The following is a 22,847-nucleotide window of genomic DNA, read 5'->3' on the forward strand; positions in this document are numbered from 1 at the left end:
ATATTTTATCCTGCAGCGCAAAGAGGGGAAAAGCTTGAGTGGAGCAAAATTGCTGTGTTCTTGGACTGAAACTTGAACAGCATTTTTATTTACGAGTAATCAAATTCTAACTGGGCCTGATTTTTTTTTAAACGTTAATTCAGCAGAATGCAAAGCACATCTCAATCCCCTTATCAAAGCCATATGCTGCCATTATGAAACTTGTCAATTGATTAATTGTTAATACAACAACAATGCTACAAAAACTCTATCAACGGTAAACTCAATTTTCATGTACAGAAGTAGTGAAGCCGTAAAGTCAATAGGAAATGAAATGAAAATCGCTTATTGTCACAAGTAGGCTTCAAATTCCGGCGCCTGTTCGGGGAGGCTGGTACGGGAATTGAGCCGTGCTGCTGGCCTGCCTTGGTCTGCTTTCAAAACCAGCGATTTAGCCCAGTGTGCTAAACCAGGATCATCAATAATGGTAAAGGATTAACCTTCAGGGTTTCCTCAAATTTCTTCTATGGTGACGGATCACAACTATGTATATTACACCTTTGATGCAACACCGTAAACAGCACAGGTACTCCACAGAAGAGAAACGAGAGAGAATTAACTTCCCCAACAAGCAGTGGAGGCTGGATCATTGAATATTTTCAAGGTTGAATTAGACAGATTTTTCATTGACAAGGGAGTCACGTTATGGAGGGGTAGACAAGGAAGTGGAGTTACGGTCACAATTAGATCAGCCACGATCTTCTTGAATGGCGGATCAAGCAGGAGGGGCTGATTGGCTGCTTCCTACGCCACCTTCCTATATTTTCACGTGGGTGACTGAAGGAATGGTAAAAAGAACATTTTGGAAGTTTCAAAAGTCAAGAAGAGTTGTGGAAAGGTGGAGCAGTTTAAGGGTAGGCAGAGATTCTGATACGGATGGCTGAGCGAGAGCTTTGGGAGGTCTAAATGGCCACAATTGCCAAATGGAGTTTCCAGAGGGAAGGTGGGATAAGGCCATGCAGAGATTTGTACAATGAGGGGATGTTTTGAATTCCCTTCTTTAGGGTGCAGGGTGTTAGGAGTTTGAGCAGGTTTGGCAGGGAAGGTATTGAAGAGGTCAAATCCGACGATAATGAAAACATGAATAACACTTTCAGTAGGGGTGAAGCAAGTGCAAAGTAGGTAGTCTTGAGTGATGCAGGCTATGGATATGGGGGTTTCAAGCTCATTCAGACCCAACAAAACATTGAAGTTGTGAATTGATAGATGCAGACTCAATGGGCTGAATGGCCTCCTTCTGCACTGTAGGGATTCTATGGTCTATTTGAGTCCAGTTGCTATGGATCTCCGCTGAAACCTTGGTCAGGTTGATAGAAACGATTACAACATAACACTGAAATTGTGAGCAAGAGAGCGAATGAGATTGAGCGAGCGTACAAGAATACACACGTGAAACAGGGGTAGATTTTTGTAACATAATGTAGCACAATTAACAGAAATGGTGGGAAATAAGTGGAGATCATTAGCTCTGGGTTCATAATTATTACTACCAATAAGAAAATGTGTTATTTCACTGTAAGCTCTTACAATTTAGGAGTCAATTTCACACAAAACGTTCACCATCAATTTCACTGAAATTGTAGTGACCACACTGATTAAAATCTCTGCCCTCCCAAGTATTCAAAAATAAGAGAAAAACAAACACAAGTCACACCAGCCTCAATAATATATGTATTTTAAATCAAACACAATTAAATAGGTATGATTTTAGATTAAGTACATGAATACTTATGCATCCGAAAACATAGAAATGGTACATAGTACCAAAAACCTACACACAGCCTGTTTGCTTGTTTCTGTGATAATACTCAATCTCAATACAATTAGGTAGCATCTGAGTAAATGTCTCCATTTATCAGATATCAGCTAGAAATGAGTGATTTTCCAAAACTTTTACCCCCAAAAAAATCATAGATTTCCCCCCCCCCCCCCACTTAGCCGATTTTTTGAACGAAAATCTTGAAGGTATCACCTAAAGGCTGACAATAAAACAGACTGCAATAAACCAATGGAGTGTCATTTAGAACACAGCAAAGCTCTATTATAATAGTCACTTCAAATGTTCTCAAACCATACACCCAGAACTCAGATTTAAAGGGCGCTTTGTAATCCTTTTGATTTGCGCCTCAACGCAGCAACTTCATGAGAAAAAAACCTTCATAGAGTATCTGACTGGTATTAAAGTTGTTGAAACGTGTGCGCAACTGGAGGCTGGCAATCCTGGAATGCATAGTTTTCTTCATACAAACAACGGAGTAATATCAGACTGTGTAAAGTACAGTGTGGTTTCATGGCTGTGTTAACAGAAAGGAGGACGCCTCTGCTCGACGCGAAGTGAAGCTGCTTGGACAGGAGGGTACGGGAACCAGTTCTTCTTCCTTTTAGTCATAGCTAGAATTAGGACAAAGAAAACACACACAACAATCAACCCGAGGGTTTCAAACAGCTAAGTTGCCCTCAGAGAACAAAGGAAAAATGTTTGATATCGGGTGCTTTCATAACAGCCACACATCTAGTCCACCTGAGTCTTGACCCTCTAACAGTCATTGTAGCCAACTTTCACTGCAAGCCAAATAAACTGATAAAGGACAGATTACAACAAACCAATGGACTTAGAATCAGCAAACCTGTATTGTATAGCCAATTTCAAAGTTTTCAAAATACACCCAGAACAAAAGAGATTACTTTCTTAAATGATCTTCTCTCCCTTCCTCCTTTTCGTTGTCCACCAGCCTGCAAAGTGCTCCAAGACATGTCTCGATCAGGAAGCAAACAGTTGTTACTCTATGCACTAAGTGGTGCAAATATTATTAAATCAAAACCATTCCGTATTTTGAGTCCTATCTGTATCTCTAGCCCTCCCTAAATGTGATGTAATGCACTCAAGGCCCTTCACCACAATTGTTGCTGTTTAGACCCACTGTTTCAGTCACCTGATACAAATACAAGCCTAACAATCTTTTAGGATGGTCTGCAACAAAAAAAAAATCACATTTACACCTGGTCTTAGGGCTGCATCACGAAATCTGCACCCGAGGGAACTTTCATGAATGCTCGAGCTTCACTCTTCCAGTTTAAGAAGTCACATGAAATCCTCGAGATCTAGTGCAGCCCATTAAACTCCCACTGTTCCTGTCTGCATAGTTGTTAAAAAAAAGCAGGTGTTGTATTTAATAGCTGAAGTGCGGTATTAAAACAACAGCTGCATGAAGAATCTTAACTTGCTGTGATCAGCATCCACTAAAAGAGAGACTAAGAATTGTCTTGCTGGCCTGTTTCTGCTTCTCTCATTTCACTCTCATGAGATGAAGCTATAACAGACAATACATCCTTTATTGACTTGTCTATGATTAAAACAAAACCGCAAGCTATACAACATAACTGAGTGTCATAATATCAAATTTAGCTGGAGTAGGTTCTTCAGCCCCTCGAACATTGCCCATCCAATATGGAGCAACTAAAAGCACAGTTTAAAATAGAGTGAGAATAAATCACACCCTTCAAAATACCTTTTTCTGTTTGTTCGCAGAAGAAACTTCATTAACTTAATACATAAAACGATATAATCAGGATAGACACTAGAGCAACAGCTTAATTCAGTCTGACAAAGAGTGTCACTTCTGACGTATGAAATGATTAATGCACTAAATTATGTCAAAGATTATATAGGAGTGGGAAAAATTGTTCTATTCAGATATCTGATACATATTCAACTATTCATAAACCTAAAGAAAGTATTTTCTAGGCTGCTCGAGATATTGAGATCATTGATCTTACATATTAATCATTCACTTCTCTATAAAATGCTAGCCAATAATTCTATGAGTAGTTCCTATGAAACAAAACACCCTGGCAGTAAAATACATTCAGGGGATCTGGCTGACTGAAGAGAGCTGCTGTGTAAATGCTTCTCTCTCAGCCTAATCTTCAATTTCCCTCTATCTGAATGGAGGTGAAATGAAAATGATGCTCTCGTCCCATTCAGATTTCCTCCCTCAACTCTTTTTTTTTCCAGCACAGGTATTCCCTGGATAAAGTGAATTGTAATACAGTAGCATGTTTTTGTTTTAGCGCGGCTTGTGAAGTGACCTTCTCCAAAATAGCACGGTCTGAATATTAAATGTTGCCCCTTTAGAGGACTATACTGGTGAGGTAATAATGGGGAACACAGAGATGGGCGGAGGCACTGGACCAATATTTTGCCTCTCTCTTCACAGTAGAAGATAATGCCGAGGAATTTGGTGCAATAAACATCACTAGGGAGATGGTATTAAATAAACTAATGGGATTAAATACAGGTAAATCTCCAGGTCCTGATGACCTGCACCCAAGGGGACTAAGGGAAGTAGCAGCAGAGATAGTGGATGCACAGGTTTCATTTTTCAGAATTCCCTGGATTCTGGAAGGGTCCAGGTGAATTGGAAACATGCCTCTATTCAAAAAGGAAGCAAGGCAAAAAGTAGGAAACTATCGACCGGTTAGCTTAACTGGGGAAATTGCTGGAATTAATCATTAAGGGGGAGGTGACTGAACATTTGGAAAGACAAAGACACAATCCACCATTGTCAGCATGGCTTTATGAAGGGTAAGTCATGCTTGACAAACTTGTTTGAGTTCTTGGAGGACATAACCAGCAAGGTGGACAATGGGGAACCTGTGAATGTGGTATATCTAGATTCCAGAAGGCGTTTGACGAGATGCCGCATAAAAAACTGATCCAGAAGATGAGGTCGCAGGGGATTGGCTGACTGACAGGAAGAAGGTAGTTGGGATAAATGGGTCCTTCTCTGGTTGGCGAACTGCAACTAATGGGGTGCCACAGGGTCAGTTCTCAGACCTCAACTGTTCAGAATCTATATAAATGATCTGCAGGCAGGGACAGAGGGTAACATAGCAACATTTGCAGATTATACTAAAATAGGTGGGAAAGCAGGCAGTGAAGAGGAGATAAAGATTTTACAGACAGACATCGATAGGCTTGGAGGTAGGCTAAAATTTGGCAGATTGTGTTTAATGTAGATAAGTGTGAGGTTATCAATTTTTGCTGAAAAAATAGAAAGGCAAATTATCTGAATGAAAAGCAGATTCAAAATGCGCATGGTCAGAGGGATCTGGGTGTCTTTGTACATGAGTCGCAGAAAGTCAGTATGCAGGTACAGCGTGTAATTAAAAAGGCAAATGGAACATTTGTTGTTGCAATGTATGGGGTTTTGGTGAAACCACATCTGGAGTATTGTGTCCAGTTTTGGTCTCTTTACTCGAGGAAGGATCTGGTGGCATTGCAGACAGTTCAGGGGAGATTCACCAGATTGATTCCGGGATGAACGGGTTGACGTATGAGGAGGGATTAAAAGGTTTTAGTTTATACTCGCTGGAGTTTAGAACAAAGAACAAAAGAACAAAGAAAATTACAGCACAGGAACAGGCTCTTCAGCCCTCCCAGCCTGCGCCGATCCAGATCCTTTATCTAAACCTGTCTCCTATTTTCCAAGGTCTACTTCCCTCTGTTCCCGCCCGTTCATATACCTGTCTAGATGCCTCTTAAATGATGCTATCGTGCCCGCCTTTACCACCTCCGTTGGTAAAGCGTTCCAGGCACCCACCACCCTCTGCGTAAAAAACTTTCCACGCACATCTCCCTTAAACCTTCCCCCTCTCACCTTGAAATCGTGACCCCTTGTAACTGACACCCCCACTCTTGGAAAAAGCTTGTTGCTATCCACCCTGTCCATACCTCTCAATTTTGTAGACCTCAATCAGGTCCCCCCCTCAACCTCCGTCTTTCCAACGAAAACAATCCTAATCTACTCAACCTTTCTTCATAGCTAGCACCCTCCATACCAGGCAACATCCTGGTGAACCTCCTCTGCACCCTCTCCAAAGCATCCACATCCTTCTGGTAATGTGGCGACCAGAACTGCACGCAGTATCCCAAATGTGGCCTAACCAAAGTCCTATACAACTATAACATGACCTGCCGACCCTTGTACTCAATACCCCGTCCAATGAAGGCAAGCATGCTGTATGCCTTCTTGACCACTCTATCAACCTGCGTTGCCACCTTCAGGGTACAATGGACCTGAACCAGATCTCTCTGTACATCAATTTTCCCCAGGACCCTTCCATTGACCATATAGTCCGCTCTTGAATTTGATCTTCCAAAATGCATCACCTCGCATTTGCCTGGATTGAACTCCATCTGCCATTTCTCTGCCCAACTCTGCAATCTATCTATATTTTGTTGTATTCTCTGACAGTCCTCCTCGCTATCTGCAACTCCACCAATCTTAGTATCATCTGCAAACTTGCTAATCAGACCACCTATACCTTCCTCCAGGTCATTTATGTAGATCACAAACAACAGTGGTCCGAGCACGGATCCCTGTGGAACACCACTAGTCACCCTTCTCCATTTTGAGACACTCCCTTCCATCACTACTCTCTGTCTCCTGTTACCCAGCCAGTTCTTTATCCATCTAGTTAGTACACCCTGAACCCCATACGACTTCACTTTTTCCATCAACCTGCTATGGGAAACCTTATCAAACGCCTTACTAAAGTCCATGTATATGAAATCTACAGCCCTTCCCTCATCAATTAACTTTGTCACTTCCTCAAAGAATTCTATTAGGTTTGTAAGACATGACCTTCCCTGCACAAAACCATGCTGCCTATCACTGATAAGTCTATTTTCTTCCAGATGTGAATAGATCCTATCCCTCAGTATCTTCTCCAACAGTTTGCCTACCACTGACGTCAAGCTCACAGGTCTATAATTCCCTGGATTTTCCCTGCTACCCTTCTTAAACTAAGGGATAACATTAGCAATTCTCCAGTCCTCCGGGACCTCACCCGTGCCCAAGGATGCTGCAACGATATCTGTTAAGGCCCCAGCTATTTCGACCCTCGCTTCCCTCAGTAACCTGGGATAGATCCCATCCGGTCCTGGGGACTTGTCCACCTTTATGTCTTTTAGAATACCCAAAATTTCCCCCTTCCGTATGACAACTTGACCTAGAGTATTTAAACATCCACCCCTAGCCTCAACATCCGTCTTGTCCCTCTCCTTAGTGAATACCAATGCAAAGTACTCATTAAGAATCTCACCCATTTCCTCTGCGTGCACGCATAAATTCCCTCTTTTGTCTTTGAGTGGGCCAATCCTTTCTCTAGTTACCCTCTTGCTCCTTACATACGAATAAAGGCTTTGGGATTTTCCTTAACCCTGTTAGCCAAAGATATTTCATGACCCCTTTTAGCCCTCTTTATTGCGCGTTTGAGATTTGTCCTACTTTCCCGATATTCCTCCAAAGCTTCATCAGTTTTGAGTTGCCGCGATCTTATGAATGCTTCCTTTTTCACCTTGGCTAGTCTCACAATTCACCCGTCATCCATGGTTCCCTAATCTTGCCATTCTATCTCTCATTTTCACAGGAACATGTCTGTCCTGCACTCTAATCAACCTTTCCTTAAAAGACTCCCACATTTCAAATGTAGATTTACCCTTAAACAGCTGCTCCCAATCCACATTCCCTAGCTCCTGCCGAATTTTAGTTATACTCTGCCTTTCCCCAATTTAGCACTCTTCCTTTCGGACCACTCTTGTCCTTGTCCATGAGTATTCTAAAACTTACGGAATTGTGATCGCTATTCCCAAAGTAATCACCGATTGAAACATCAACCACCTGTCCGTGATCATTCCCCAATACCAGGTCCAGTATGGCCCCTTCCCGAGTTGGACTATTTACATACTGCTCTAAAAAAACTCTCCTGGATGCTCCTTACAAACTCTGCTCCATCTACACCTCCAACACTACACGAATCCCATTCAATTTTTCTACAATCTGTCTGCATATTTGAACTTCTACTTCATGCTCGCTTTTGGGAGGCCTGTAGTAAAGTCCCAACAATGTTACTGCACTCTTCCTATTTCTTAGCTCCACCCATATTGCCTCAGTGCTCGAATCCTCCATCGTGCCCTCCTTAATCACAGCTGTGATATCATCTCTGACGAGTAATGCAACTCCTCCCCCCTTCTACCTCCCTCTCTATCCCTCCTGAAGCATCTATACCCTGGGATATTCAGTTGCCAGTCCTGCCCTTCCCTCAACCAAGTCTCAGTAATACCAATAACATCATATTCCCAGGTACTGATCCAAGCCCTAAATTCATTTGCCTTACCTGCTACACTTCTCGCATTAAAACAAATGCACCTCAGACCACCTGTCCCTTTGCGTTCATCAACTCTTCCCTGTCTACTCTTCCCCTTAGTCACATTGAGTTTATTATCTCGTACCTTACTGTCGTTAGTTGCTGCTTCTTTACTGACCTCTAACGTCCTAATCTGGTTCCCATCCCCCTGCCACATTAGTTTAAAACCTCCCCAACAGTGTTAGCAAAAGCACCCCCTAGGCATTGGCTCCAGTCCTGCCCAGGTGTAGACCATCCGGTTTGTAATGGTCCCACCGCCCCCAGAACCGGTTCCAATGTCCCAAAAATCTGAACCCCTCCCTCCTGCACCATCTCTCAAGCCACGTATTCATTCTGACTATTCTTGAATTTCTACTCTGACTGTCCCGTGGCACTGGTGACAATCCTGAGATTATTACCTTGAAGTCCTACTTTTTAAACTTATCTCCTAACTCCCTAAATTCTGATTGTAGGACCTCACCCTCCCCCTTCAGTATGTCCTGCAGCCGATCGGAGACATCCCTGACCCGAGCACCCGGGAGGCAACATACCATTCGGGAGTCTCGTTTTCGACCACAGAAACGCCTGTGGATGAGAGGGGATCTGATCGAGGTATACAAGATACTAAAATGGACTGATAAAGTAAACGTAGTCCAATGTTCCCCCTTGTATGGTAATCTAGTATGAGAGGTCACAGATATAGGTCAAGAGGCGGTAGATTTTAAACTGGGATGAGGAGAAACTACTTCTCGTAGGGGGTGATGAATTTGTGAAACTTGCTGCCCCATAGTGTGATGGAGTCATTAAATGTTTCACGAAGATAGAATATTTCTGATTTAAAAACTGGGTCAAAGGGATATTGGGAACAGGTAGGGAGGTGTATCTGAGACCAGGAAGAGATCAGCTATGATCTAACTGAATGGTGGAGCAGGCTTGAAGGACTGGATTGCCAACTTCGGCTCCTAGTTCTTATGTTCCTATGTTCTCATTTTTGTTTTCAAGCAGCTACTGAACATGCTCAGCCTGTTTTAAAAGCAAATACTTTTTTACTGTTCACTGCTTCTCTCCCCAACCCTCCTGCTTGCCTTCTTCCCTTCCAAGACTAATCTTCCATATCTGCGGACAGACTATCCCCCAATTTCCACTGACTCCCACAGCCATCTTCACGACACTTCATTTCACCCTGCTTCCCTGTTGGGACGCTATTCCATTCTCCCAGTTCCTCCATCTGTTCTGATGATGCCACCTTCTAAAACTGCTCTACCTACATGTCACAGAACTATAATATCACAGGAGGGTGGCATTTGCTCTATCGTCCCTGCGCTTGGTCTTGAAAGGAGCAATTAACCTAGTTTCACTCCCCCACCTTCTCCCTGTATCCTTTCCAAATAATTACTTTTCCTCCTCAATGCCTTCATCACACTCTCTGGCCGTACATTCCAGATCCTAACCACTTGCTGCATGAAAAAGTTTTTCTCCTGTTGCCTTTGCTACCTTGAATTTGTGCCCTCTTGGTCTTGATCCTTCCCACCAATGGGAACAGTTTTTCCCCCTCATGTCCAGACATCTCATGATTTTGAATCGCTCTATCAAATCTCCTCTCAACCTTCTCTTCTTCTTTAAAAAAAGCAATCTCAATTTCTCCAATCTATCCACATCTCCAGCCTAACTATGAATGCTTCAGTTAAAGTCAAACTATTTTCTTTACAAATATAACATTCCTTACTTGCTTTAGTAGTCTCTGTCCCCATTAAGAAAACCTAGAATGCTTTTTGTTTTATTGACTGCTGTTTCAACCTATCCCATCACCTTCCATGATGAATGCACATGTACACCCAAGTCCCTCACTCCTGCACACCCTTGAGAATTGTACTCATTATTTCCTATTGCTTTTCTTTCAACCAAAATGAATGATTTTACAACTTCTCTGCATTAAACTTCATCTACCGTTTGTCTGCCCTTTGCACCACATATCTTTGTTCATTTGAAGTTCTATTAACCTCCTCAAAGTTCACAATACTATCCCAAGTTTTGTACCATCTGCAAATTTTGAAATTGTGCTCTGTACTACCAAGGTTTAGAACCTCAAAGACATTTATATCAAGAAGAGCAGGAATTCTAACACCAACCTTGATGGACTCCGCTATAAGCCTTCCTCTAGTCCAACAAAACATCCATTAACCACCACTACTGTTTCCGGTCACACAGCCAATTTTGCTTTCTTCTCTTCCTCTAAACACATCTTTTAGAAAGTACCTGGATGAGCACTTGGCACGCCATGACATAAAGGCTATGGGGCAAGTGTTGGTAAATGGGATTAGGTAGTTCGGTCAGGTGTTTTTCTGCGATGGTGCAGACTTGCTGGTCAAATGGGCTCTTCTGCGCTGTGTGAGCCTGATTTAAAACTTTTTTACATTACTAACATTTTCCAGTTCTGATGAAAGGTCAGCGAGCTGAATCGCTGGCGAGCAGGTGAACATGGGACATGGGCATGTGCAAGGCAGAGGGGGAGCACGAAAGCAAGAAAAAGGAAAACGGGAGCTACTGAGAAAGCACAAGGTGGAGAGAGATAAGCAAAATACTGCAGATGCTGTTATCGGAAGTAAAAACATAAAATGTTGGAAAAACTCAGCAGGTCTGGCAATATCGGTAGAGAGAGAAAATAGAATAAGTGTTTCAAGTCCGTATGACCCTTCTTCAGAGCTAAAAGGTCAAGAGAGAAGTGACCTGCCAATGGGGAAATGTGAAGTACTTTGTTAAAGAAACAGTCCACCATTGCCAGGTAGCTTTCATTACATTAACTGCTTGAAATTCACCAAATATTTAATGTTTCAATTTTCTTATGCTCTTGACAGGTGAAAAATAAGCACTTACCTGAGGCACACAAATGTTTCCTTTACATTCTGGTCCACTGTGAATAACACAACACGTTATTTCAGGAGTTCTTAGTAGTAATAGTGTTAAAGATGTAGTGTGTCAACAGCACCAGATCATTACCTTGTGGATTTCACGAATGGCTCACTTTGTGCTTGTTGTATGACGTCATTGACAATCATCTTGGCAATTTTCCATGCCATCTCTTCCTGGGCCTAAAACAGAAACAACTTCACAGTCCTGCATGATTGTATGACTACATGAGTAGAAAAACTCTTATTGTATAGGATAACCCAATTATTTCTCTAGTTTCCTCCCTCCTATCTAACACTCCCTGTGACATAGTCCTCGTGCTCATGGCACGAGAACACAGTTATTGGCACTGTTGCTTCACAGCTCCAGGGTCCCAGGTTCGATTCCTGGCTTGGGTCACTGTCTGTGCGGAGTTTGCACGTTCTCCCCATGTCTGCGTGAGTTTCCTCCGGGTGCTCCGGTTTTTCCCGCAGTCCAAAAATGTGCAGGTTAGGTGATTGGCAATGCTAAATTGCCCTTAGTGCTCAAAAAGGTTAGGTGGGGTTGCTGGGTTGTGGGGATGGGGTGGAGGTGTGGGCTTAAGTAGGGTGCTCTTTACAAGAGTCGGTGCAGACCCGGTGGGCCGAATGGCCTCCTCCTGCACTGTAAATTCTATAATTCTATGATTCTGTTATTCAATGATCTGGATCTGAAACACTGAATCATCTGATGCTGCTGTCCCCTGATGATCAAATTTATTTTATTTTAAATAATCGGCATTGGGACATTTATGGAAAATAGTTTTTCGGCTTGTGATCCACAGTTGGAAAGGGAGAAAATAAAGAAGCAACTGGATATGATTTGCAAACAGAATCTCAGAATCCAAAACAAAAATAACATTGCATTTAGGTCATGCCTTTCATTTCTAATGCCCCATAGGCATCTCAGGCATGAGAGGGAGGGCATTGGCAAGCAGACAAAGGGAAACATTGTGGGGGCGGGGCGCAAGTGCAAAACACAGAATGGAGAGGAGGGGTTTACCAAAACGGTGGAAAGGACAGAGCCCCATATTAAATATGAACATTAGACGGAGATCAATGCTCTGTGCTGTTCTGTGGTTAATCTGTGGATGTAAATAAATATGGTACCAGTTATTTCGACATGGTTTCATAAAAGTACAGGAAATACAATCACATTCGAAAACAATCTCAGTTTTCTCCAGCTGGAGACTGGGATTAATTATATTTGTATTGCAAGAGGACACAAATGAAATAAAAACTACATATTTGTTGATCCCGACCAAACCATTGAAAAACAAAGTAGTTGCAGTAAGGACAATAGAATTTATAGAATTTCTACAGTGCAGAGGAATGCCATTCGGCCCATTGGGTCTGTGCTGATCCTCTGAAAGAGCACCCTACCCAGGTCTACTCCCCGCCCTATCACGTAACCTCACTTAACCTGTACATCCCTGCTCAGAAGGGGCAATTGTTAACATGGGCTATTGCATCTAACCTGCACAAATTTGGACTGTGGGAAACTGGAGCACCCTGAGGAAACCTACGCAGACACGGGGAGAAAGAACAAACTCCACAGTCACCCAAGGTCGGCATTGAACCCGTGTCCCTGGCGCTGTGAGGCAGCACTGGTGCCATGATCATACTGGCCTGAATTCTCCAGCCGTTGGGATATTCCTTCATCCTGCCAGCATAGTACCCCTGCCGGCCCTGTCATGGGGTGGTTGCAATGGTAAATGCCATTGGCAAGCAGCGGGAGCATAGAATCCCGCCATCAGTGATGCTGTCCGGCCTAGAAACACGTGGCTGAGGAACCGGAGAATACCCGCCCATTGGTTTCTTGCCATATTTGGTATGTTAATGGGTTAGCTTATCTGACCACGCCGTCCAAGTAGGTGCTGCAGCATGCAACTAGGAAATAGAAGCAGGAGTAGGCCATTTGCCCCTTTGAGCCTGCTCCGCCACTCGTTGTGATCATGGCTGATCCTCAAGGTCAATACCCTGATCTTGCCTGTAGTGATATCATGGTTGTTTGTAATTCATCGATGACCACTAAGAGGCTCATTAGTATATACGTGAATGTTAGAGTCAGTGACCTCAGACTGACTGGGAGCTGGGAGAGACAAGTGGCTTGTGCATGTTCATACTGTTATTCATCTGTGGTTTTGTACATATTTGACCGACAGGTTAGTGTTAATAATCATTTAGAGCTTTAGCTACAAGGGTTCTTGTAAATATAAATCAGGCCATCCGACAAGAACACAACATCACACTAGGACTGGATGTGTATTAACCACCGAGAAAAAAACTATCACATAGTTGAGTGAAGCCGGCCACAGGGCCATAGAGATTTGAAAAGTTTTGTGGACTGAAAGAATGAAACTATACGGAGTTGTTGATGCCACCAATGAGTCTCGGAGTCCATGGTAATGTGGACAGCAACCGGCGTGCGTTTAAACAACAGTTTCTCACTGCGGTAAATTTAGGAGATCAATTAGATTCGCGTAGGGTAGCGATGCTCCTAACAGCAGCAGGGCCGAAGCAATTGCTGTGTTTAATATGTTTAATTTTGCAAACATATGAAGATAGTAAAAGTTTCAACAAAGTAATTTGAAGATTGATGAACATTGCACCCCCAGAAATAATGACATTTATGAATGCTATGTGTTTAGATCACGTTTACACAAGACAGAAGAGTCCATAGATCATTTTGTCACTGATTTTAAAAGTTACAAGCTGAAACCTGTAATTTTTCTGCCAGTGGAATATATCCATGATTAGGGACCAAATTGGTTTTGGCATGAATGAAATAACTTGAGGGAATCGGAGCTGTCTTTGGAATAAACAGGTTAAGATTTGTCAGGCGCAGCAAGCAGCACAGGATTCCAAAATGTTTCTCAGTAATGGCGGTGTCTTCTTGGAGGAAAGCACTCGATGTTGCCGCCTTACTTCCAATAAAAGGTGGGAAAGTTCCTCTAGTTCCTCACGCCAACAAACAAGTTAAAGATCAGGTCAAAGTATTTCTGTGTAAAAGATGTGGTCAAAGGCACAAATTAAGGCAGGTGTCCAGCGATTTGGCAAGTTTTGTTCCAGGACGAAAAAAGAATCACTTTGCTCTAGAATTGTTACTCTGAGCTCAGCCCCAGATCAGTCAGCACAGTGGAAGACACAGTCCCAGTGATTAAACATCAGGTTTCTTGGAGTAATAACAGAGAACAATTATTTTTTGAAGACATCAAAACGTTCTCCAGCCCTTATAAAATGCAAACGGATTTTAAATGTCAAATAAGTGGCTGATGGTGACAAATGGCTGCCACCCACTTGACATGAATGGTACAGTGGTCCAATTGAAGTTAGACACTAACGCCAAGCCATTTAATCAGCATGACTGATGAAATCAAGAATATTCAGCTTGATTGGAAGAAATCACAAAATATCTCACGCAATTATAATAGTTCAAGCATCAGAAATATTATTGTGTGGTTGACCAGAGTGTGCTGGCGAAGACACAGTATTATTACCATCCCGTTCTTATTGTTTTCCGAGGGTATGGATTCATATTAATTGATCAGTCCTGTGAAGAATTAGGTCTAGTGCAGTTGGTACATAACACCACACAGGATTGGGAGGCAGTGCGGCAACAATTTTGAGCAAATGTCTATAATTTCAGTGATGTGTTCACAGGTTTTGGTGCCCCACCATTCACCTACAAGATACAACTCAAAGAGGATGCAAAACCTGTGATACATGCACCAAGAAGAGTACCTGCACCTCTTTCGGGATTACCTCAAAAAAGTGCAAGACAGAATGACAAAATTAAAAGTAAACCAAAAAGATAGAAGAATCTACCAATTGGGTAAATTCCATGGTAGTGTAAAGAAAAAGAATGGCGATATTCGCATATGTATGGATCCCAAACATCTTAACGAGAATATCAAAAGCGAAACACGAGCAAATACCAAAGCATGAGGAAAGTCACATCTGAGATGGCTGGTGCACAATTCTTTACAAAATTTGACACATCTCAAGGTTTCTGGGCAGCTAAAGCTAGAGGAACAAAGTACTGCACTTTTAATCCGTCATTAGGACAGTATTGCTTTCTGAGAATGCCGTCTGGCATGATATCAGCATCAGAAATTTTTGGCACAATGCCATGGAGGCATATCGATGGCATCGAAGGTGTGTGTGTACATGGATGATATCATCATTTGGGGCTCAACCACAGAACAGCACAATACAAGGGTGCTTAAAGTTCAACGAGTGTTAGGAGAAATGGGCTGAAGCTCACAAAGCAATGGTGCCAATTTGGAGTAACTGAGGTCACATTCCTAGTGACAAAGCTCTCATCGCTTGGCATTGAACCTGACATTACAAAATCCAAGCAATTCTCAACATGCCAAAACCACACAACAAGAAGCGATCTTAAGAGTGATAGGTCTGATCAATTTAGAGGGAAAAATCATTCCAACTTGTCAGCAAAAACAACTCATCTATGTGATCTCCTACACAAGACAATGGATTTTACTTGGACTGAGCAACATGAGCAAGAGTGGAAGAAGCTCAAGACTTCACTAACCATCACGCCAGTTCTCACAATTTTTGACCCATCTAGCAGACGCGCAAAAGATGGTCTAGGTGCAGTTCTTTTGCAACTCGAGCATGACGATTGGAAACCAGTCGCATATGCATCACCGGTCCATGACAACAATGGAGCAGAGGTACACTCAAATTGAAAAAAGAATGCCTAGGTTTAGTTGTAGGCTTGGAGAAATTCCACGGCTATGTGTATGGTCTTCCAACTTTCACAGTTAGAGACAGATCTCGTCCTTTGGTTACTATCAAGAAGAATCTCAACCAAATGCTCCACGCATTCAAGAGGTTGATGATGAAGTTACAACGCTATGACTTCAATCTCATCTACACGCCAAGGAAATATTTGTTCTTAGCAATTGCATTATCGAGAGCGCCGATACAAAAATATTAGTAGTGAAATTGCTGAAGATGTAGATCTTCATGTCAATCTTATTTCCACACTAATACCAGTATCAGATACAAAACTACGTGAGATCCAAGAAGACCAGGAAGGATCAAACTCTTCAAGAGGCGATGAGGAAATCAACTCATATTGGCCCAGAGATCAATGTATGGAGTTCTACAATTACCAGTATCATTAATGGAGTGGTACTTCGTTTGAACACTATAGTTATGACTTCATTCTCTTTGCTAGGATGTGCTTAAGAGGATACATGGAGGACATCTCGGGATTGAGAAGTGTAAACGGAGAGCTCGTGACTCTGTTTACTGGCCAGGTATAAACCAGGATATTGACAGGATGGTCAGGTGTTGTGAACATGTCAGACGCATCGTTGCAAGCAACAAGAGAACCTATACAAATATCTGATTGTACCTAAGGCACCATGGCAGGAAGTAGCTATGGATCTCTTTCACCTACGAGGGAAAGATTATTTAATTTCATAGGACTATTTTTTCAAAACGATCTCGAAATGGCTCTGTCAAGCGTTAACAGCGGGCAGTGTATTACTGTATACCACGCAAATTTTTGCTACACACAGAATTCCTCAAGCCGTCATGTGTGACATGGTTCTTGTTTTAGCTGTAAAGAGTGGCAACAATTCGCAGTCACGTATAATTTCAATCACGTCACGTCAAGTCCGTTGTATCCTCAAGCCAATGACAAATTGGCTTGATAGGGTGGACAGCAAGAGCCTTCTCCCGCGGATGGAGGTGGCTAGCAGGGGACATAGCCTTAAATTGAGGGGTAATAGATTTAGGACAGACGTCAGAGGTGGGTTTTTTACGCAAAGAGTGGTGAGGCCGTGGAATGCCCTACCTGCAACAGTAGTGAACTCGCCAACATTGAGGGCATTTAAAAGTTTATTGGATAAGCATATGGATGATAATGGCATAGTGTAGGTTAGATGGCCTTTAGTTTTTGACTTCCCATGTCGGTGCAACATCGTGGGCCGAAGGGCCTGTACTGCGCTGTATCGTTCTATGTTCTATGTTCTAAAACCAAACGAGGTGTGCATATTGTCAAGCAATTGTTGAAGAAGGCAATGGAGAGGCAATCTGGTCCCTATCTCGCACTATTAAGTTACAGAGTGCCACAATTGTCACATGGTAGATCGCCAGCAGAGTTACTCATGAATAGAAGGTTGTGTATCACACTTGCAGGAAATGCAAAACATTAAAGCAAAGCAAATTCAGTTCGACGATAGCGTGTCTAGAACTTTACCACCTCTAAGTAGTGATCACATTGTGAGAATAGAAGATTCGGGAGCAATTGATTGAGAAAAGGCACTGTACTTGAAGAAGTAGCACCTCGTTCTTACTATGTACAGATCAGAGGAGGGTTGGTTTTAAGAAGAAATCGGCACGTGCTCTTGAAAACCAGAGAAGACTTTCACAACAACGTGATGGATGACAAGTCTATGTCAGAATCAACGTCAGCTGCAGTGTCGGATAGTTTAAGCAGTTCCTCAGCATGAGAAATGTCATGGAGAACATTGAATCTATAAGTACTGAATGCAAAGTCAAACTTTGAGAAGATGAACCAGAGTCAGAAGAAAACCTGATCGACTCAAGTTGTAGATTTGGACTATTTGTACATACTCTGTTTTGCTGTGTCTCCGTACATATATTTGTTAACCAATTTTTTAAAAATGTAAAGAAACAAACTAATACTGTTAGGCTCACAGGCTAATGATATCACATGTAAAGATATTGATGATAATGTATTAATTATTCCTTCAAAGGAAAGGGGGTGTAGTGATATCATGGTTGTGTTGTAATTGACCGACTGACCACTAGGGAGTCCCATTGGGTATACAAGTGAATGTTCGAGTGAGGTGACCCCAGACTGACGAGGGAGCTGGGAAAGAGATAATAGCTTGTGCATGTTCATACTGTTATTCAATCTGTTGTTTTGTATATATTTGACCCACAATTAACGTCCATAAATAGTTTATAGATTTAGCCACACGTGTCCTTGTAATATAAATCAGGCCATCCGACAAGAACACAACACTGCCTTCCCCTCATATTCCTTTAGCCTCAAGAGGTATATCTAATTCTTTCTTGAAATTACACATTTTGGCCTCAACTACTTCTGTTTAAATGAATTCCACAGATTCACCGCTTTCTGGGTGAAGAAATTTCTCCTCATCTCAGTCCTAAAAGGTTTGCCCGTTATCCTCAAACTATGACCCCTAGTTCTGGACTCCCCCGCCATAGGGAACAGTCTTTCTGAATCTATCCTGCTTTTTTTGATTCCAAATCTGCACTCATGGAGTTGGGAGATTTTTCCCTATTTTTAAAATGAACAAGAAGATCGTGGAAGAATAAAAATGTCATGTATTAGTATAATTATCTTACTGTCAATGAAAATCGTTTGGTGTTTTATCATATGCTCTGGTGCAAGGATAAATTGTTGACTGCTGCTGGATCGGTGTATAATGATTTATACTGTGCGAGTTGAAGAAGAGGCTGCAATTTTAAAATTAGGATCTGCAGAAAGTAATAATCGCGTGACACTTTACCATCAGCACCTTAAGCAGCCCAACAGAGCTGAGAATTACTCCGCAAATTCACAAGTTACTGATTGTTGCAGAGTCGTGAGATGGCCCATTAAAACAATTTTATTTAAATAGCAGTCTCAAAATTTACCATCGTCTGTGCTCTCCCCTGTACCCACTTCTTCATGGCTTGTGAAAACATGGAACCTGTTTGATATAATATAAAAATAGTTACAATGTAAGTTGAGTACAACTGGAGGAAAACCCTACTTTTTATAGTTCCAGAAAGACATCAAAACCCTCAGTTTGCCACCTGTTGAGTTGACAGTCGGCATTTTAAAAACAATATGATTTTTTGTTTTCCATTTAGCACAGTTGCTGCTGCTGGTGACTGTTACACAGATTGCTAATTGCAATGATCCAGTGGTTGAGCCGTTAATCCCCACCAGCTCTATCAGCGGAAGCAACAATTTGAGGGAAAGCACTGGGAGAAGGAGGAGGAAATTGTTTTTAAAAGAGGCAATCTTGGCTGCCTTTGGGGCTGTGATAATTAACAAAGCTCACTTCTCCACATTTTGCTGTCTCCATTTGTTCATTTCTCTCAGTTCTTCTTGCACAACCTAGAGCATGTTATTTGTCAGGCCTTGGGGTTTGTGAATTGCTACACATAGCATGTTGCTAGACTGCAAATATTCACAAAGATTCCTTAAATCAGATCTGAAGAATACCATAATACTTACAATTTATATGGTGGCCTTTAAGTGTAAGTGAAACGTCCCAAGGCATGTCACTGGAGTGTAAATTCAGACAAAAACGGACACCAGAGTCAATGACTGAAAAATAGCTCGAAACATTTCTCAAATAAAAACAACTCGTGCGAACATTTACCTTTTGATTTTTTCACATCCGGCTCTGGTTCAGACTCCTCTGATAACTGGCCAAGCTCATTTATCTTCCCAAATGTCATTCTCCTACCAAATAAATCAAGAGGAATTCTGACACATTTGACACAAACTTGCTAATAGAATCAAAGAAACCCTACAGTGCAGAAGGAGGCCAATCGACCCATCGGGTCTGCACCGACCCTTCGAATGAGCTCTCCTGCCCATTGACAGAGTGTCACCTGGCACTATCCCCATAATCCCATAAACTAACCTGCACATCTCTGGACATTAAGGGGCAATTTAGTGTAGCCAATCCACTTTATCTGCACATATCGGGTCGGTGGGAGGAAACCGGAGCAATAATACAATGTAAAGAGTGACCCATCCTTAAGAGGTTCGGGACCGGCCAAGACCTCTGCTTGGCCAACCTCCATAGTTGGGGCATTAGTGCCAATTCCTTATGTGCCTGTCGGAGAGGGCAAACTATGCACAACATCATGGAAGTGCCCATAGACACACTGGGGGCCTATCCGCACTCAACACAGCAAGAGAAACTGCTTGGCTTAGCGACTTTGCATTCACTAAATAAATACACTTCATTTTTACATTATTTAGAGAAAGGTCTGGATGACGCACAGCACTCTACTTGAACAGGTGAGTCCCTGAAAGATAATGAGTCAACCTCAGTGCAAACTAAGGACTGAATAGACAAGAGAATAGACAAGGTCATGAATAGACATGACCTTTGGTATAGCCAATGGTAAAATTAAAGGTCACCCTAGTTAATAGGTGTTCCAAACCATATAATGAGCAGTTAAATTGATTAAATTGCTTATGGTTTTGTAGGTATAAGTGTATCCATCAACATTCAGATAATATAATAATCACTTATTGTCACAAGTAGACTTCAATGAAGTTACTATGTAAAGCCCCTAGTCCGCCACATTCCGGCGCCTGTTCGGGAGGGCGGTACGGAATTGAACCCGCGCTGCTGGCCTTGTTCTGTATTACAAGCCAGCTGTTTAGCCCACTGTGCTAAACCAGCCCCAAGTGTTAGTTTATATTTAAAGCTATCTACTGTTTGTTGCAGTTCTAAGGTGTGTCTGAAGAAGCCCAAGAACTTTAACGGTTTGCAACTTCCAGCACTAAGTAGCGACTTTATCATGAGCTTAAAGCATGAGTTACTGTAAACAAATAGAATTTTAAAACATTCTATCACAGGCTGTGGGCCTCGCTGGATAGGCCAGCATATATTTGCCCATCCCTAATTGCCTTGAGAATGTGGTGGTGAGCTGCTGTCTAAATCACGGCGGGCCATGTGTTGTAGGAACATCCACAGTGCTGTTAGGAAGAAGAGTTCCAGGTTTTTTTAACTGGCAACAGTGAAGCAACGGTTGAAGTTCCAAGTCAGTATAATGTGCGATTTGGAGGGAACTTAAGTGATGATGCTCTCATACATCTGCTGCTCTTGGCCCTCAAGAAGTTAGGGGGAACAGGTTTGGGAGATTCTGCCAAGGGAGCCATTGTTGAGTGGAATGACTTGCGGATTACAGTGTTGGTTTTATCACAGTCTGAGTAATTGGGCGATAAGTTGAGTTCAAAACTATTTTTTCAAATTAAGAGGAACTTTTGAAAAAACGCAAGACTGTCAGCCAGCCTTGACATAACATCGTAATGGTTTTTAAAATGACCTGTTGGTTTAAGTATTCTTTTCACCTATATCTCCTTTGGTCATCTGTTACAAAGACAGCTGCTATGATAGAATAGACCAGAAAAAATCTGCTGGTTCATCAAGTCTGTTCCACACAAATGGGATGTCTTGTGTATAACAATACAGACACTCCCCCTACCACCTGCACCATGTAATCTCCTGGGAGGCGAAGGGGGAAAAAAAACAAGTCTATCAGGGAAATATGACCTGGAAAATTCCTCTGCATGATCGAAGTGATCAAAACTCGTCCATGCAACAATTCTGGCCTCACTGTACCCAACAGCTTTTCTACAATGCCCTATTTTGAACTTTACAAGTATTCAGCGACAAAAGACAAGAGAACATAAGCTGCTTAGCTTAAGCATTTCCAACACTTGTTGTGACTCACCCCCGCAAAAGTCCTGTGATATAAAGATTCTGGTTCTAGGCTTGCAGCATCAACTACTATTGCTTCATCAAAATTTTTCAGGATTTTCACTGTAGCCTTTCTGATGCCATGCTATTTTAAAAAAAAGAGAGATTAACTTCAATGTTGACGCAAAAACAAAGTTAAATTGCTTGACATTTATACTCTGGTCACGGAGACTCAATGGAAATCATACAATTGTAGAATGATTACACAGGTGGCAATTCAGCCCATCGAGCTTGTCCTAGTTCTCTGCAAGAACAATTCGAAAGCCACAATTGAATTTGCTTTCAATAGTTTTTAGGCAGCACATTCCAGATTGCAACACCTTTATGCTGCATTTGGTTCTGTTGCTATTGGCGCCCTGTGACTCTCAACTTCTCCACCAATGGGAACAGTTTCTCTCGATCTATTCAAGATTTTGGGCACCTCTCTCAAATTTCCTCTCGGCCTTCTCCAAGAAGAACAAACCCTTTAGTTCCAATCTGGCCTTGGAACTGAAGTCCCTCATCCCTGGAAACATTCTCACAATGTTTTGCTGCCCCCTCCTTGATCCCTTCACATCCTGAGGTGTGGTTCTTTGAATTAAGGCTGAACCAGTATTTTTAAAGGCTCGCCATAACCTCCTTGCTTTTGTACTCTTGTGCCTCTATTTATAAAACCCAGGATGCTGCACGTCTTTTTACCCGCTTTTTCAACCTGCCTTGCCACCTTCAACCATTTGTGCACATACACCCTGTTCCGACGCCCACTTTAGAATTATACCCTTTTATTTTTATTGTCTCTCCTCATTCTTCCTACCAAAAGGCGCCGTTATGCACTTGTCTACATTAATCAGTCACATATCATCTTAAATAATAATCTTTATTATTGTCACAAGTAGGCTTACATTAACACTGCAATGAAGTTACTGTGGAAATCCCCTAGTCACCACATTCCAGCGCCTGTTCGGGTACACACAGAGATAAATCAAAATGTCCAAATTACCCAACAAGCACGCCTTTTGGTACTTGTGGAGGAAACCGGAGCACTCAGAGGAAACCCACGCAGACACGGGGAGAACGTGCAAACCCCGCACAGACAGTGTCTGGGAATCGAACCTGGAACTCTGGCGCTGTAAAGCAACAGTGCTAACCACTGCCTATTCCACCAGCCAATTTGTGCTCCTTGAAGTTTACA

The 22,847-nt window shown here is 42.2% G+C and overlaps 1 protein-coding gene across 1 annotated transcript in view; it reads right to left on the reverse strand.

Moving 5' to 3' along the window:
- Window positions 1–1,690: 1,690 nt before the first annotated feature.
- The window catches only part of akap10 (A kinase (PRKA) anchor protein 10), a 92,547-nt gene continuing 71,390 nt past the window's right edge, over window positions 1,691–22,847 (reverse strand). Inside the window, 6 exon segments of the mRNA XM_038814459.1 lie at window positions 1,691–2,430; window positions 11,104–11,142; window positions 11,228–11,318; window positions 18,819–18,874; window positions 19,556–19,637; window positions 21,651–21,761. Coding sequence (XP_038670387.1) covers window positions 11,126–11,142; window positions 11,228–11,318; window positions 18,819–18,874; window positions 19,556–19,637; window positions 21,651–21,761 — 357 coding nt within the window. The 3' untranslated portion in view covers window positions 1,691–2,430; window positions 11,104–11,125.

The sequence above is a fragment of the Scyliorhinus canicula genome, chromosome 12 (genome assembly GCF_902713615.1).
Source record: "Scyliorhinus canicula chromosome 12, sScyCan1.1, whole genome shotgun sequence".
NCBI classification, from domain to species: domain Eukaryota; kingdom Metazoa; phylum Chordata; class Chondrichthyes; order Carcharhiniformes; family Scyliorhinidae; genus Scyliorhinus; species Scyliorhinus canicula.